The sequence below is a fragment of the Hemiscyllium ocellatum genome, chromosome 21, assembly GCF_020745735.1.
Source record: "Hemiscyllium ocellatum isolate sHemOce1 chromosome 21, sHemOce1.pat.X.cur, whole genome shotgun sequence".
NCBI lineage: Eukaryota > Metazoa > Chordata > Chondrichthyes > Orectolobiformes > Hemiscylliidae > Hemiscyllium > Hemiscyllium ocellatum.
In genome coordinates, this window is record NC_083421.1 from 18,309,561 (window position 1) to 18,325,080 (window position 15,520).

At 50.4% G+C, this 15,520-nt stretch overlaps 1 protein-coding gene across 1 annotated transcript in view; it reads right to left on the bottom strand.

The window, feature by feature from the left end:
• coq4 (coenzyme Q4 homolog (S. cerevisiae)) overlaps positions 1–6,411 on the bottom strand; it is a 19,009-nt gene extending 12,598 nt beyond the window's left edge. Inside the window, exons 1-4 of the mRNA XM_060841245.1 lie at positions 6,193–6,411; positions 5,990–6,109; positions 3,498–3,594; positions 371–473 (exon numbers count right to left, since the gene is read on the bottom strand). Coding sequence (XP_060697228.1) covers positions 371–473; positions 3,498–3,594; positions 5,990–6,109; positions 6,193–6,400 — 528 coding nt within the window. The 5' untranslated portion in view covers positions 6,401–6,411. The remainder of the gene's footprint in view (positions 1–370; positions 474–3,497; positions 3,595–5,989; positions 6,110–6,192) is intronic.
• Between the last annotated feature and the right edge of the window lie 9,109 nt (positions 6,412–15,520).

The following is a 15,520-nucleotide window of genomic DNA, read 5'->3' on the forward strand; positions in this document are numbered from 1 at the left end:
GAGGACTCTTCTTGCGGGAGAATCTGGAACTGGATCCACTGTCAAAAACTAAGCCGTTGCATAGTTAAGAGGGAGATGACCGAATATGTTTTTCACAGGGGTTTAGGAGTCTTTGGAACAGACTTGAGAGAGGATGGCAGCAGAATCTTAAGGGTGCAAGTGGCGAGCATCTTGATACACAAGCGGGGGGGGAAGAGAAGAGGTGGGCAGAAATGTGGAATAATTGGATCAGCCATGAGAGCAGACTAAAGGGGCCACCCTATGTGTGAATGTAAAGACAGTTATCATGCACAAGTGCCTGCCTGCCTGCTATAGGATACTGCGGGTCTCTCGCATTTTACCTGGTTACAATCAGGAAAGTACCACTCACATTAACATCAAGGAAACGGACGTACTCTCTGCCAAATGTGCCATCAGGTAACTCTCTCAGGCTGACCAAATCCATGGTAGACGTGCTGATCCGAGGTCTCTCCCTAGAAACAAGGACCCCAGGGACAGTGAACTCCTTACCTTGGGAATGCAGTTAGCAGCAGTCAATGATGAAAATGAACCCTGCCTCCTCTCCCCTCAATCACTTCTTAATCAGTAAGACTTTAATCAACTCCCACTGCTCTCTACAAGATACGAGTCTGATGTCAAACACGTTCTCTCGCCTGTCTATGATAAAAGCCACAATAAACCATCTCTCATTGCTTCAATGAATTGAAAACCACGGGACCTTGTCTCCTTCTCCACGTACTGGCTTAAACACCCAAACTTCTTGTCACAGGTACACAGCTTCATAACATGCCTTATTTTTTTCTCAATAGCCCTCACTGCCAAACTCCCCAAGCTATGGTGGCGAGCTTCTTCTTGAACAGCTGAGAAGTAAACCTACAATGCCCTTAAGGAGAGAATTCCAGGAGTTTGACCCAGTGCGTGAAGGAATAGCGATATATTTCCAACTCAGGATGGCTGAATGGCTTGAAGGGGACCTTGCAGGGAATGGTTCCATGCATCTGCTGCCCTTGTCCTTCGAGGCAGACAGCACCTTCCAAACCCATGACTAGGATCTTGTCGATAGTACACACTGCTGCTACTGAGCATCAGTGGTGGAGGAAGTGGTTGCTTGTGGATGTAGTGCTGGCTGTTTTGTCCTGGATGCTGACAAGCTTCTTGAATGTTGTTGGAGCTGCAGCCATCCAGGTAAGTGGTCAGAATTCTATCGTACTCCTGACTTGAGCCTTGTAGATGGACAGGCTTTAGTAAGGCAGGATGTGAGTTACTTCCAGTTGGGACTCCAACCTCTGATCTGGTTTTGCAGCCACTGCATTTATTTATTTTATTCATTCATGAGATGTGTGTGTCGCTGTCCAGGCCAACATTTATTACCCTGAGGACAGTTAAGAGTCAACCACATTGCTGTGGGTCTGGAGTCACATGTCGGTCAAACCAGGCAAGGATGGCAGTTTCTTTCCCTAAAGAAAGTGAGTGAATCAGATGAGTTTCATGGTCATCATTAGACTCTTAATTCCACATTTTTGTTGAATTCAAATTTCACCATCTGCTGTGGCAGGATTCGAACCCAGGTCCCCAGAACATGAGCTGAGGTTCAGGATTAATAGGCTAGCGATAGTCCCACAAAGCCATCGCCTCCTCCGCTTATATGACTATTTCAGTCGAGGCTGTGGTCAATGGTAATCCCCAGAATGTTGATAGTGGGGGATTCAGTGATGGTCATGCCATTGAATGTCAAGGACGATGGTTAGATTCTTGTTGGAGATGGTCGTTGCCTGATGTGAGAGGCACGAACATTACTTGCCACTTGTCAGCCCAAGCCTGGATTTGTCCAGGTCTTATTGCATTTGGCCTGCTTCAAGATCTGAGGAGTTGGGAATGGTGTCGAACATTGTGCAAGCAGCAGCAAACGTTCCCACTTCCGACCTTATGATGGAGAGAAGGACGTTGATGGAACAGCTGAAGGTGGTTGGACCAGGACACTACCCTGAGGGCCTCCTGGAGCTGAGATCACTAACCTCTAACAGCCACTTCTGCCTGCCTGCCAGATATGACTCCGACTGACCCTTATTCCCGACTCCAGTTTAGCTAAGGCTCCTTGACACCACATTCGGTCAAATATGGCCCTGATGTCAAGAGCTAGCAATCTCACCTTCAGCTCTTTTGCCCATTTCTGAACCAAGGCTGTGATGAGGTCAGGAGCTGGGTGGACCTGACTGAACTGAAACTGAGCATCAGTAAACAGGCTGTTCCCTTATAAGTGCCACTTGGTAACATTACCAACAACCTATTGTTAGTTTACTGACGATCAAGAGTAGACTGATGGGGTGGTATTTGGTAGCTTTAATTCATCCTATTATTTGTAATTACACACATGGTCAGGTAGATAATAATGTTGCGGTTGAACTGAATCAGCTTGGCTAGAGGCACAGCAAGTTCTGAAGCACTAGTCTTCAGTGCTATTGCCGAAGTGTTGTTAGGGCCAATAGCCTTTGCAGTACCTCGTGCCTCCATTCATTTCTTGTTGTCACGTGGAGTGAATTGGATCGGCTGAAAATTGGGACGAGAGATGATGGGAATCACCAGAGGAGGCTGGGATGGATCATCCACTTGGTACATCTGGCTGACCATTGTTGCAAATGCTTTAGCCTTATCTTCTGCACTGCTGTGTTGGGTTGGTGCCTCACTGAGGTCAGGGGGATATATTGCACCATTTACAACTGAGTGTAGCAGGACTGCAGAGCTTAGATCTGAACCATTATTATGGAATCATTTAGCTCTGTCAATCACTTACTGCTCATGCAAGTTGCTTCACCAGGTCAACTCGTCACTTTTAGGTATTTTAATGCTGTTCCTGGCATTGTGCACTCTCCACTGAACTAGGGTTGATCCCTGGCTAGATGGTAGAGTGGGGAATATTGCCGTGGGTCTGAAGCACATGTAAGCCAGGCTGGGTAAGGATGACAGATTTCCTTCCCTGAAGAACATTAGAGAACCTGATAGGTTTTTCAGACAGTCATATATTTATCACCATTGGACTGACATTTAAGTCTAGATTGCATTAATGTCAAATTTCATCTGCCGTGATAGGACTTTGAACCAATGTTGAAAACCATGAGCCACCATCAGTCTATTCTTGATCGTCAGTAAACTAACAATAGGTTGTTGGTAATGCTACCAAGTGGCACTTATAAGGGAACAGTCTGCTCACTGATGCTCAGTTTCAGTTCAGTCAGATCCACTCAGCTCCTGACCTCATCACAGCCTTGGTTCAAACATGGACGAACACTATTACTGGGCCAGTGACATTACCCATTCCACTGCCTCCTCTAGTGATCCACCCCATAGCCTCTGCACCTCTGCCCATGTCATCATGCCTTCTGGTCCTGTATTCCCAGCATCTTCTGCCTTTAAATTGATCTCTTATGAAGTAAAAAGAACTAAAGTAACTGGTTCCTTTTAACGGTTATCATCACCTCCCTTCCAGTATAAACACTTACTGCAGAATCTGGAATCCCTCAGGATGGTTCTGCATCGTGTCTCGTAGCTTTCGGATTGCCAGCAGCCCTGTTGTTTCTCCCAGTACAGCCACCATATCTGCAACAAAAAGAGAACACGGCAAATTTGAGTCACACTCCCTCATAACAAACTGGCTTCACATCATGTATCCTACATAATTAAACTACAAGGTGGCAATCCTTTCAGCTAAGTCCAACTCCAGGGCCTGAATACGAGAACACTGGCTGACAGCCCCAGCAAATCTTCACCCATTTAAGGGAATCCAGTCTGATCCTCCCCGGTCACCCCAGTATGAGCCTAAGCCGACCCAGAGACTTTAGTGTGACCCTGTCACTCTGGTGTGATGCTGAAATCACACCCCTTCGCAATGTGTACCCCGCCCCCCGACACCAGAACCCCCCCCCCCCAGGTGGATCCCCCTCCCCCAGGTGGATCCCCCTCCCCCCCAGGTGGATCCCCCTCCCCCCCAGGTGGATCTTCCTCCCCCCCCCCCCCCCCCCAGTTGGATCTTCCTCCCCCCAGGTGGACCTTCCTCCCCCTCCCCCCTCCCAGGTGGACCCCCCTCCCCCCAGGTGGATCCCCCTCCCCCCCAGGTGGATCTTCCTCCCCCCAGGTGGATCTTCCTCCCCCTCCCCCCTCCCAGGTGGACCCCCCTCCCCCCCCCCAGGTGGATCTTCCTCCCCCTAGGTGGATCCCCCTTCCCCCCCAGGTGGATCTTCCTCCCCCTCCCCCCCCCAGGTGGATCCCCCTTCCCCCCCAGGTGGATCTTCCTCCCCCTCCCCCCCCCAGGTGGATCCTCCTCCCCCCCCAGGTGGATCCTCCTCCCCCCCCAGGTGGATCCCCCTCCCCCCAAGGTGGATCTTCCTCCCCTCCCCCCCAGGTGGATCTTCCTCCCCTCCCCTACCCCCCAGGTGGATCTTCCTCCCCTCCCCTACCCCCCAGGTGGATCTTCCTCCCCTCCCCTCCCCCCCCCCAGGTGGATCTTCCTCTCCTCCCCTCCCCCCCCCCCAGGTGGATCTTCCTCTCCTCCCCTCCCCCCCAGGTGGATCTTCCTCTCCTCCCCTCCCCCCCCTCCCCCCCAGGTGGATCTTCCTCCACTCCCCTCCCCCAGGTGGATCTTCCTCCCCTCCCCTCCCCCCCAGGTGGATCTTCCTCCCCTCCCCTCCCCCCCAGGTGGATCTTCCTCTCCTTCCCTCCCCTCCCCTCCCCCCCAGGTGGATCTTCCTCCCCTCCCCTCCCCCCCAGGTGGATCTTCCTCCCCTCCCCTCCCCCCCAGGTGGATCTTCCTCTCCTTCCCTCCCCTCCCCTCCCCCCCAGGTGGATCTTCCTCCCCTCCCCTTTCCCCCCCCCCCCCCAGGTGGATCTTCCTCCCCCCCCCCCAGGTGGATCTTCCTCCCCTCCCCTCCCCCCCCCCCCCAGGTGGATCTTCCTCCCCTCCCCTTTCTCCCCCCCCCAGGTGGATCTTCCTCCCCTCCCCTTCCCCCCCCCCCAGGTGGATCTTCCTCCCCTCCCCTTCCCCCCCCCCCCCCAGGTGGATCTTCCTCCCCTTCCCCCCCCCCCCCCCAGGTGGATCTTCCTCCCCTCCCCTCCCCCCCCCCCCCCCAGGTGGATCTTCCTCCCCTCCCCTCCCCAGGTGGATCTTCCTCCCCTTTCCCCCCCCCCCCCAGGTGGATCTTCCTCCCCTCCCCTTTCCCCCCCCCCCAGGTGGATCTTCCTCCCCTCCCCTTTCCCCCCCCCCCCCAGGTGGATCTTCCTCCCCTCCCCTTCCCCCCCCCCCAGGTGGATCTTCCTCCCCTTTCCCCCCCCCCCCCCAGGTGGATCTTCCTCCCCTCCCCTCCCCCCCCCCCCCCCCAGGTGGATCTTCCTCCCCTCCCCTACCCTCCCCCGGTGGATCTTCCTCCCCTCCCCTACCCTCCCCCCCCCCAGGTGGATCTTCCTCCCCTCCCCTTCCCCCCCCCCCCCCAGGTGGATCTTCCTCCCCTCCCCTTCCCCCCCCCCCCCCCAGGTGGATCTTCCTCCCCTCCCCTTCCCCCCCCCCCCCAGGTGGATCTTCCTCCCCTCCCCTTCCCCCCCCCCCCCCAGGTGGATCTTCCTCCCCTCCCCTTCCCCCCCCCCCCCAGGTGGATCTTCCTCCCCTCCCCTTCCCCCCCCCCCCCAGGTGGATCTTCCTCCCCTCCCCTTCCCCCCCCCCCCCAGGTGGATCTTCCTCCCCTCCCCTTCCCCCCCCCCCAGGTGGATCTTCCTCCCCTCCCCTCCCCCCCCCCCCCCAGGTGGATCCCCCTCCCCCCCCCGGTTTGCCCCTGACGTTTCTTGGTGAATCCAGGATCATTCTGACGCTCCCCGGTGGATCTGGTCTGACCCTGACCCTGACCCTCTCAGGGTGACTCCAGCGCCCCCCCCCCCCCCCCCGGGGGTGCCGGAAGGTCGGGCGGGCGGTCGGGCGGTCAGGGTGCAGGGGTCACTGGGATCTTACCGTGCCGGTACGGGTTGTACAAAGCCATCAAGGCGGATCCTGAGGCCAGCAGCAGTTTCTGGAGCCGGCTGCTGGGGATGTGACTCTGATAGCGGCGGCTGGGCTCGGCCTCCCCGAGACCTGGAAAGACACAAACCCGGTGAGAGCGGCCCTCGGCCCTCGGTCCCGCCGCCGCCCACGGCCCACGGCCCGGGATCACTTACCGGCTGAGACCGTGGCTACAGGCCGCACGGAGCCTGCCCCCAGCCTCGGGCCCGGGATGAGCCTCCCGCCGCGGCCTGACAATCCGTGCAGGCCCCGACATAGAGTCAGGGTCAGGCCCTGGACCCCGCTCCTCAGCACCGTCCCCATGACAACCACAGCCTCACCGCGCAGGCGCACTGCACAGTCAATATCCGGGTCACGGCGCATGTCAATACCCGATCACAGCGCAGGCGCACTGCACACAGTCACTACTCAGGTCACAGCGCATGTCAATACCCGATCACAGCGCAGGCGCACTGCACACAGTCAATACCCGGATCACAGCACAGGCGCACTGCACACAGTCAATACCCGGATCACAGCGCAGGCGCACTGCACACAGTCAATACCCGGATCACGGCGCAGGCGCACTGCACACAGTCAATACCCGGATCACGGCGCAGGCGCACTGTCGATGCCTGTGCCATGGACTATGTCCATTGTGCTGGTGTTTTACCTGAGAGCCCAGTGTTGTCCCTGTCCCTCTCAACTACAAAACCCCTTATGCACAAGTTACTTCAGATTGACTTATGTTCCAACTGAAATTCGTTTGCAAATAAAACAGAAATTGTCCACAATCTGAATAAAGTCAAAATATGTTCAATAGACAACAGCGAAGGAGTTTGAGGTTTTACATATGTGCAGCCCAAGTGTGTTCACTTCATCCACAATCATCAACTTGTACTAACACAGCACGTGTCATCTAAAACACACCTCTTCACATGGGCTTCCAAAATACTTGAACAATAACATTGAGTGTAATTAGGGATACTGATCAGACCAGTTTTATATTGTGGGCGGCATGGTGGCACAGTGGTTAGCACTGCTGCCTCACAGCGCCCGGAGACCTGGGTTCAATTCCCGACTTTTCTCCCCGTGTCTGCGTGGGTTTCCTCTGGGTGCTCCGGTTTCCTCCCACAGTCATGTGCAAGTTAGTTAAATTGGCCAGGATAAATTGCCCGTAGTGTTCGGCAAAAGGGGTAAATGTAAGATTATGGGTGGGTTGCGGGTCAGTGTGGACTTGTTGGGCCGAAGGGCCTGTTTCCACACTGTAAGTAATCTAATCTAATATGAACACAAATATCTGAGGAGGATTATAGGACTGAAGAAGACTGAGGTCATGGAGATAATTAAGTACGTGGATGTGTATAAGAATCTTAAAATGAGAATATTGAAAGAACCTGAACACTGTAGAACAGCAAGCATGGGAGAAATGGGGCCCTGTGTAAGTTAGAATTCTGGGTAGCAGAGTTTTGGTTTGGGTGAAGTTTTTTCAAGAGCTGAAGGGACAAATGAGAGGCCAAAATTTATTTGGAAATGGTTATGCCTTCATTAACTTTGTATACCAGACAGCAATGTCATCATCTCCCTGTCTGAGTATGTGTACATGCATATATCTGCAATTTGCAATCTGCAATTTGAGAGGGAGAGGGTACAGTCGGAAGTGACAGTACTTCTGTTGAATAAAGGGAACTATGGAGCTATGAGGGAGGAGCTGGCCAAAGTTCAATGGTGCAATACCTTAGCAGGGATGACCATGGTGGAACAATGGCGAATATTTCTGTGTATAATGCAGAAGTTGCAGGATCAGTTAATTCCTAAAAGGAAGAAACATCCCAGGAGGAGGCATGGGCAGTCGTGGCTGACGAGGGAAGTTAAGAAACATATAAAGTTAAAAGAGAAAAAGTATAACATAGCAAAGATAAGTGGGAAAACAGAGGACTGGGAAGCTTTTAAAGAACAACAGAGGATTACTAAGAAGGAAATACGCAGAGGAAAAATGAGGTACGAAGGTAAACTGGCCAATAATATAAAGGAGGATAGTAAAAGCTTTTTCAAGTATGTTCAAGGCAAAAAAAATGGTTAGGACTAAAATTGGGCCCTTGAAGACAGAAACAGGGGAATATATTAAAGGGAACAAAGAAATGGCAGAAGAATTAAATGGGTACTTCAGATCTGTGTTCACTGGGGAAGACACAAGCAATCTCCTCGAGGTAACAGTGACTGAAGGACCTGAACTTAAGGGAATCTGTATTTGCCAGGATTTGGTGTTGGAGAGACTGTTAGGTCTGAAGGTTGATAAGTCCCTGGGGCCTGATGGTCTACATCTCAGGGTACTGAAGGAGGTGGCTCGGGAAATCATGGATGCGTTGGTGATTATTTTCCAGAATTCGATAGATTCAGGATCGGTACCTGAGGATTGGAGAGTGGCTAATGTTATACCACCTTTTAAGAAAGGTGGGAGAGAGAAAACAGGAAATTATAGACCAGTTAGTCTGACCTCAGTGGTGGGAAAGATGCTGGAGTCTATTATAAAGGATGAGATTATGGCACGTCTGGATAGTAGTAACAGGATAGGACAGAGTCAGCATGGATTTATGAAGGGGAAATCGTGCTTGACTAATCTTCTGGAGTTTTTTGAGGATGTAACTCTGAAGATGGACAAGGGAGATCCAGTAGATGTAGTGTACCTGGACTTTCAGAAAGCTTTTGATAAAGTTCTACATTGGAGGTTAGTGAGTAAACTTAGGGCGCATGGTATTGGGGGCAAAGTACTAGATTGGATTGACAATTGGTTGGCTGATAGGAAACAAAGGGTAGTGATAAACAGCTCCATTTCGGAATGGCAGGCAGTGACCAGTGGGGTACCGCAGGGATCTGTACTGGGACCGCAGCATTTTACAATATATGTTAATGATATAGAAGATGGTATTAGTAATAACATTAGCAAATTTGCTGATGATACAAAGCTGGGTGGCAGGGTGGAATGTGATGAGGATGGTAGGAGATTACAGGGTGACCTGGACAAGTTAGGTGAGTGGGCAGATGCATGGCAGATGCAGTTTAATGTTGATAAATGTATGGTTATCCACTTTGGTGGCAAGAACAGGAAGGCAGATTACTACCTAAATGGAATTAATTTAGGTAAAGGGGCAATGAAGGTAAGCATGCAAGTACAGCAGGTAGTGAAGAAGGCTAATAGCATGCTGGCCTTCATAACAAGAGGGATTGAGTATAGAAGCAAAGAGGTGCTTCTACAGCTGTACAGAGCCCTGGTGAGACCACACCTGGAGTACTGTGTGCAGTTCTGGTCGCCAAATTTGAGGAAAGACATTCTAGCTATTGAGGGAGTGCAGCGTAGGTTCACAAGGTCAATTCCTGGAATGGAGGGATTACCTTACACTGGAAGACTGGAGTGACTGGGCTTGTATACCCTTGTGTTTAGAAGACTGAGAGGGGATCTGATTGAGTCATATAAGATTATGAAAGGATTGGACACTCTGGCAGCAGGAAACATGTTTCCACTGATGGGTGAGTGCCGAACCAGAGGACACAGCTTAAAAATACGGGGTAGGCCATTTAGGACAGAGATGAGGAGAAACTTCTTCACCCAGAGAGTGGTGGCTGTGTGGAATGCTCTGCCCCAGAGGGCAGTGGAGGCCCAGTCTCTGGATTCATTTAAGAAAGAGTTGGATAGAGCTCTCAAGGATAGTGGAATCAAGGGTTATGGAGATAAGGCAGGAAGCGGATACCGATTAGGAATGATCGGCCATGATCATATTGAATGGCGGTGCAGGCTCGAAGGGCTGAATGGCCTACTCCTGCACCTATTGTCTATTGTCTATATGCGTATATGTAAAAAGAAATGCTGGATGTAGTTTGGCAACATCTATGAAGAGGAAAATCAAAGTTGATGTTTCAGTTTAATGACCTTTTACCAGTCCTGACAAGGGCATTGAAATGTTAAATTGGTTTCTCTTTCTAATTTTATATAAAATATCAGTAGGATTATCCACCATTAATTATTTTGGCAGGAAGTTGTTGTAAGACTGTGGGCTTTGGAATCAAAAACAACAAAATAGAAAAACTTCAGCATCCGGATCAGAAAGGATTTAATTAGAGGTCCTATAATCATTTAAGGAAGGTCTTATTCACTTACCCATGATCCTCAATGGAAAGTGCGTGGACAGGTAGGAGCTGAGTATCGGATGAATACACGGTAGAGAAAGTGAGGACTGCAAATGCTGGAGATCAGAGGTGAAAAATGTGTTGCTGGAAAAGCACAGCAGGTCAAGCAGCATCCAAGGAGCAGGAGAATCGACGTTTCGGGCATAAGCCCTTCTTCAGGAATGAGGAAAGTGTGTCCAACAGGCTAAGATAAAAGGTAGGGAGGAGGGACTTGGGAGAGGGGCGTTGGGAATGCAATAGATGGAAGGAGGTTGAGGGTGATAGGCCGGAGAGGGGGTGGGGGTGGAGAGGTCGGGAAGAAGATTGCAGGTCAAGTAGGCGGTACTGAGTCCGAGGGTTGGGACTGAGATAAGGTGGGGGGAGGGGAGGAAATGAGGAAGCTGGAGAAATCTGCATTCATCCCTTGTGGTTGGAGGGTTCCTAGGCAACCTAGGTTCCTAGGTTCCTCCAGCCGTTGTGTTGCTATGGTCTGGTTAACTCCCCACCTACACTCGGGACACCACCCACACCCTCCACCTCCTCCATGATTTTCGCTTCCCCGGCCCCCAACGCCTTATCTTCACCATGGACATCCAGTGCCCATACACCTCCAGCCCCCATCACGAAGGCCTCAGAACCCTCCGCTTCTCCCTTTCCCGCCAACCCAACCAGTATCCTTCGACTGACACCCTCCTTCGAATGACTGAACTGGTCCTCACTCTGAACAACTTCTCTTTCCAATCCTCCCACTTCCTCCAAACCAAAGGAGTTGCCATGGGCACCCGCATGGGCCTCAGCTATGCCTGCCTCTTCATCGGATGTGTGGAACAGTCCATTTTCCGCAGCTACATTGGCACCACCCCCCACCTTTTCCTCTGCTACATCCATGACTGTATCGGCGCTGCCTCATGCTCCCACGAGGAGGTTGAACAGTTCATCCACTTTACTAACACCTTCCACCCCGACCTCAAATTTACCTGGATCGTCTCAGAATCCTCCCTCCCCTTCCTAGACCTCTCCATTTCTATCTCGGACAACCAACTCAACATAGACGTTTACTATAAACCGATCAACTCCCACAGCTACCTAGATTACACCTCCTCCCACACTGCTCCCTGTAAAATCGCCGTTCCATATTCCCAATTCCTTCGCCTCCGCCCAGGAGGACCAATTCCAATACTGAACAACCCAGATGGCCTCCTTCTTCAAAGACCACAATTTCTCCTCGGACGTGGTTGACGATGCTCTCCACCACATCTCCTCCACTTCCCGCTCCTCCGCCCTTGAGCCCCGCTCCTCCAATCGCCACCAGGACAGAACCCCACTGGTCCTCACCTTCCACCCCACCAACCTCCCGATACATCGTATCATCCTTCGCCATTTCCGCCACTAGGGATATATTTCCCTCCCCTCCCCTATCAGTGTTCCGGAAAGACCACTCCCTCCGCGACTCCCTCGTCAGGTCCACACCCCCCACCAACCCAACCTCCACTCCCGGCACCTTCCCCTGCAACCGCAAGAAATGCAAAACCTGCGCCCACACCTCCCCCCTCACTTCCCTCCAAGGCTCCAAGGGATCCTTCCATATCCGTCAGAAATTCACCTGCACTTCCATACACATCGTTTACTGCATCCGCTGCATCCGATGTGGCCTCCTCTATATTGGGGAGACAGGCCACCTACTTGCAGAACATTTCAGGGAACACCTCTGGGACACCCGACCAACCAACCCAACCACCCCATGGCTCAACACTTCAACTCCCCTCCCACTCCACCGAGGACATGCAGGTCCTTGGACTCCTCCATCACCAGAACATAACAACACGACTGCTGGAGGAAGAGCGCCTCATCTTCTGCCTAGGAACCCTCCAACCACAAGGGATGAATGCAGATTTCTCCAGCTTCCTCATTTCCCCTCCCCCCACCTTGTCTCAGTCTCAACCCTCAAACTCAGCACCGCCCTCCTAACCTGCAATCTTCTTCCTGACCTCTCCACCCTCACCCCCTCTCCGGCCTATCACCCTCACCTTAACCTCCTCCCACCTATCGCATTCCCAACGCCCCTCCCCCAAGTTCCTCCTCCCTACCTTTTATCATAGCCTGCTGGACACACCTTCTTCATTCCTGAAGAGGGGCTTATGCCCGAAACGTCGATTCTCCTGCTCCTTGGATGCTGCCTGACCTGCTGTGCTTTTACATGAATACACGGTGCACTGGTCATTAAGACTGGAACCACATTCAAGAACCAGTGGATGTGGTGTACTTAGATTTTCAGAAGATTTTTGATAAGGTCCCTCATAAAAGATCAGTGGACAAAGTTAAAACAAATGGAATGGATTGGCATAAAAATACATGGGCATGGATCAAGAATTGGTTAACAGGCAAGAGAATGGGAATAAATGGATCTTTTTCTGAGTGGAGACAGTAACTAGTCCACGATCAGTGCTCAAGCCCTAGCTATTCACGATATATACATAACTGCCCTGGATGAGTCAACCAAATGCAACATTTCCAGGTTTGCTGGTGACACAAAACTGAGTGGGACTGAGTTGTGAACAGGATGCAAGGAAGCTTCAAGATGATTTAACAGGTTGGGGAAGTGGGTAACACATGATTCCTGATGAAGGGCTTTTGCCCAAAACGTTGATTCTCCTGTTCCTTGGATGCTGCCTCCTCCTGTGCTTTTCCAGCACCACACTCTCAACTCTGATCTCCAGCATCTGCTGTCCTCAGTTTCTTCAACATGGCAAATGCAGTACAACATAATTAAAAGTCATACACTTCGGTGTGAAAAAAAAGGCAGAGTATTATTTAAACAGAGAACTATTGGGAAGTGTGGATGTACAAAGGGATCTGGGTGTCCTTGTCCTCCAGTCAAAAAAGTAGACATGCAGGTGCAGCAAGCAATTAAGAAGGTAAATGTTACATGGGCCTACATTGCAAGAAGATTGGAGTTCAGAAATAAGGATGCCTTATTACAGGTTTGCAAGACACTGGCTGAGATCCCACCTGGAGTACTGTGTGCAGTTTTCATCTCCCTACCTTAGACAGTAGTGACTAAGCGAGTGCAGCTGAGGTTCACTAAGCTAATACCAGGGATGGCAGAACTGCCCTATGAGGATCAACTGGGCCTGTATTCAATAGAGTTTAGAAAGATAGGAGAGGATCTGATTAAAATAAATTCTAACAGGGCTGGACAGACTTAATGCAGTGAGGATGTTTTGCTGATCGAGGAGTCTAGAACCAGGGGTTAGAGTAGGCCATTTAGGTTTGAGATAAGGAAAATATTCTTCACGCAAAAGGGTAGTGAACTAGGGAATTCCCTACCGTAGAACGCTAACAGAGGCCAACTCATCAAATAGATTCAAGGAAGAGATAGATATAGTTTTAGATTTTCAAAGCACCAAAGAGCGTGAGGATAATGCAAGAATACAGCATTGAGAAAGAGGACTAACCATGATCACACAGAACGGCAAAGCACACTTGAAGAGTTGAATTGCCTTCTCTTGCTCCTGGTTTCTCTATGTCTGACATATTGAAGGATACAGAACACGAGTAATGGACAGCAATTCAGAAGTTGGAGTAATAGATTAGATTACTTACAGTGTGGAAACAGGCCCTTCAGCCCAACAAGTCCACACCGACCCTCCGAAGCGCAACCGACCCATACCCCTACATTTGCCCCTTACCTAACCCTACGGGCAATTTAGCATGGCCAATTCACCTGACCTGCACATCTTTGGACTGTAGGAGGAAACCGGAGCACCCGGAGGAAACCCGCGCAGACACGGGGAGAATGTGCAAACTCCACACAGTCAGTCGCCTGAGGCAAGAATTGAACCCGGGTCTCTGGCGCTGTGAGGCAGCAGTGCTAACACTGTACCACCGTGCCGCCCATAAATAGTGAGAAAGAAAGCTGTTGGTGGTATTTCTAGTCTCCACTAAATCTGTGAAAGTTGTAAAACTAAAGTTGTGAATCTGTGGATGCCTTTTAGACAGACTGGCTCACACACGAATCCCTTTACTTTAACAAAGAAAGGCTGCTCTTGCTGACACCCAGAGCATTAGCAGCAATCTCACAATGATATGGAAACCAGGAGGGGCAAATACCTCATAATGAAAACCACCTAAAAGAAAGAGTATGTTGGTTAATAAAGTGTTAAACAAAGCAGAATTACTCTGTAAAAATTAGCTTAGTATTGTGTATTCACGCGCATCCATCAGATTATTGATATGTTTGTGGAAATCAACAAAGAAAGGATGGGACTCCAACAATGTGGATCAAAGCTCCTGTGGGCATACTTTGTCCTCTTCGACTGTATCAATTGAGCACTGTCGACCAGTTGACTCAAAATCTTCAGAAACCAAACCAACAACGCAACAGCCCAGAAATGACTTCAATTCAGATGAGTAAAAAATGAGGTCTGCAGATGCTGGAGATCACAGTTGAAAATGTGTTGCTGGTTAAAGCACAGCAGGTCAGGCAGCATCCTATTCCTTGGATGCTGCCTGACCTGCTGTGCTTTAACCAGTAACACATTTTCAACTTCAATTCAGATGAGTCAACTCTTGGTAGCATCCTCTTAAAAGGAAAGTGCGGTTGTTAGGATAAACCAATCCCCACTCTCAGTCTTCCATCTGAATTAGTGCTTCAGTGTCTTAATGATCCTGTAATTAAATTCAGCTTTTAATTTTAGCCTGTAAGCAAATGTTGAACAGTATAGAATTTGCCAATATCTGAATCAGAGCACGTGGACGACAACTCACTGGCCTCCAGCAATTGATACTGGAGTCAGTAAAGAGTTGTCTAGTCAAGTAGGATGTCCGTACCTAAGGCTGATGTATTTATATATACACAGCTCGTTAAACAAAGCAAAATACCCTGAGGCACTTCACAGAAATCTTATCAGACAAAGCTTGACATTAAGCTACATGAAGAGATAACTGAGCAGGTGACCAGAAGCTTGGGTCAATAAAGGTCAGCTGATGATAGATGGAGAGAGTGGAGGGGTTCAGCAGAGAACACCACAGGTTAGCACCCAAGCAGTGGACAAAAACAGTGGAGCGATAAAAACCCAGGCACGCTCACAAAGCCGGAAGTAAAACAGCGCCAATATCTCAGAAGGCTGGAAGAGATTCCTGAGGAATGGAGTGGTGAGACCACGAAGGGATTTAAAAACAAGGTTAAGATTTTCAAAATCAAGGTGTTGCTTTACTGGGAGCCAGGGAAGGTAAGAGAGCACTCAGCAGATTGGGAATTGGACACAGGCAAGACAAGGCTAGCAGGGTTTGAAACTGATAAAAGCAAATATTTTGGAGCTGCAGGTCTGAAATAAAGAC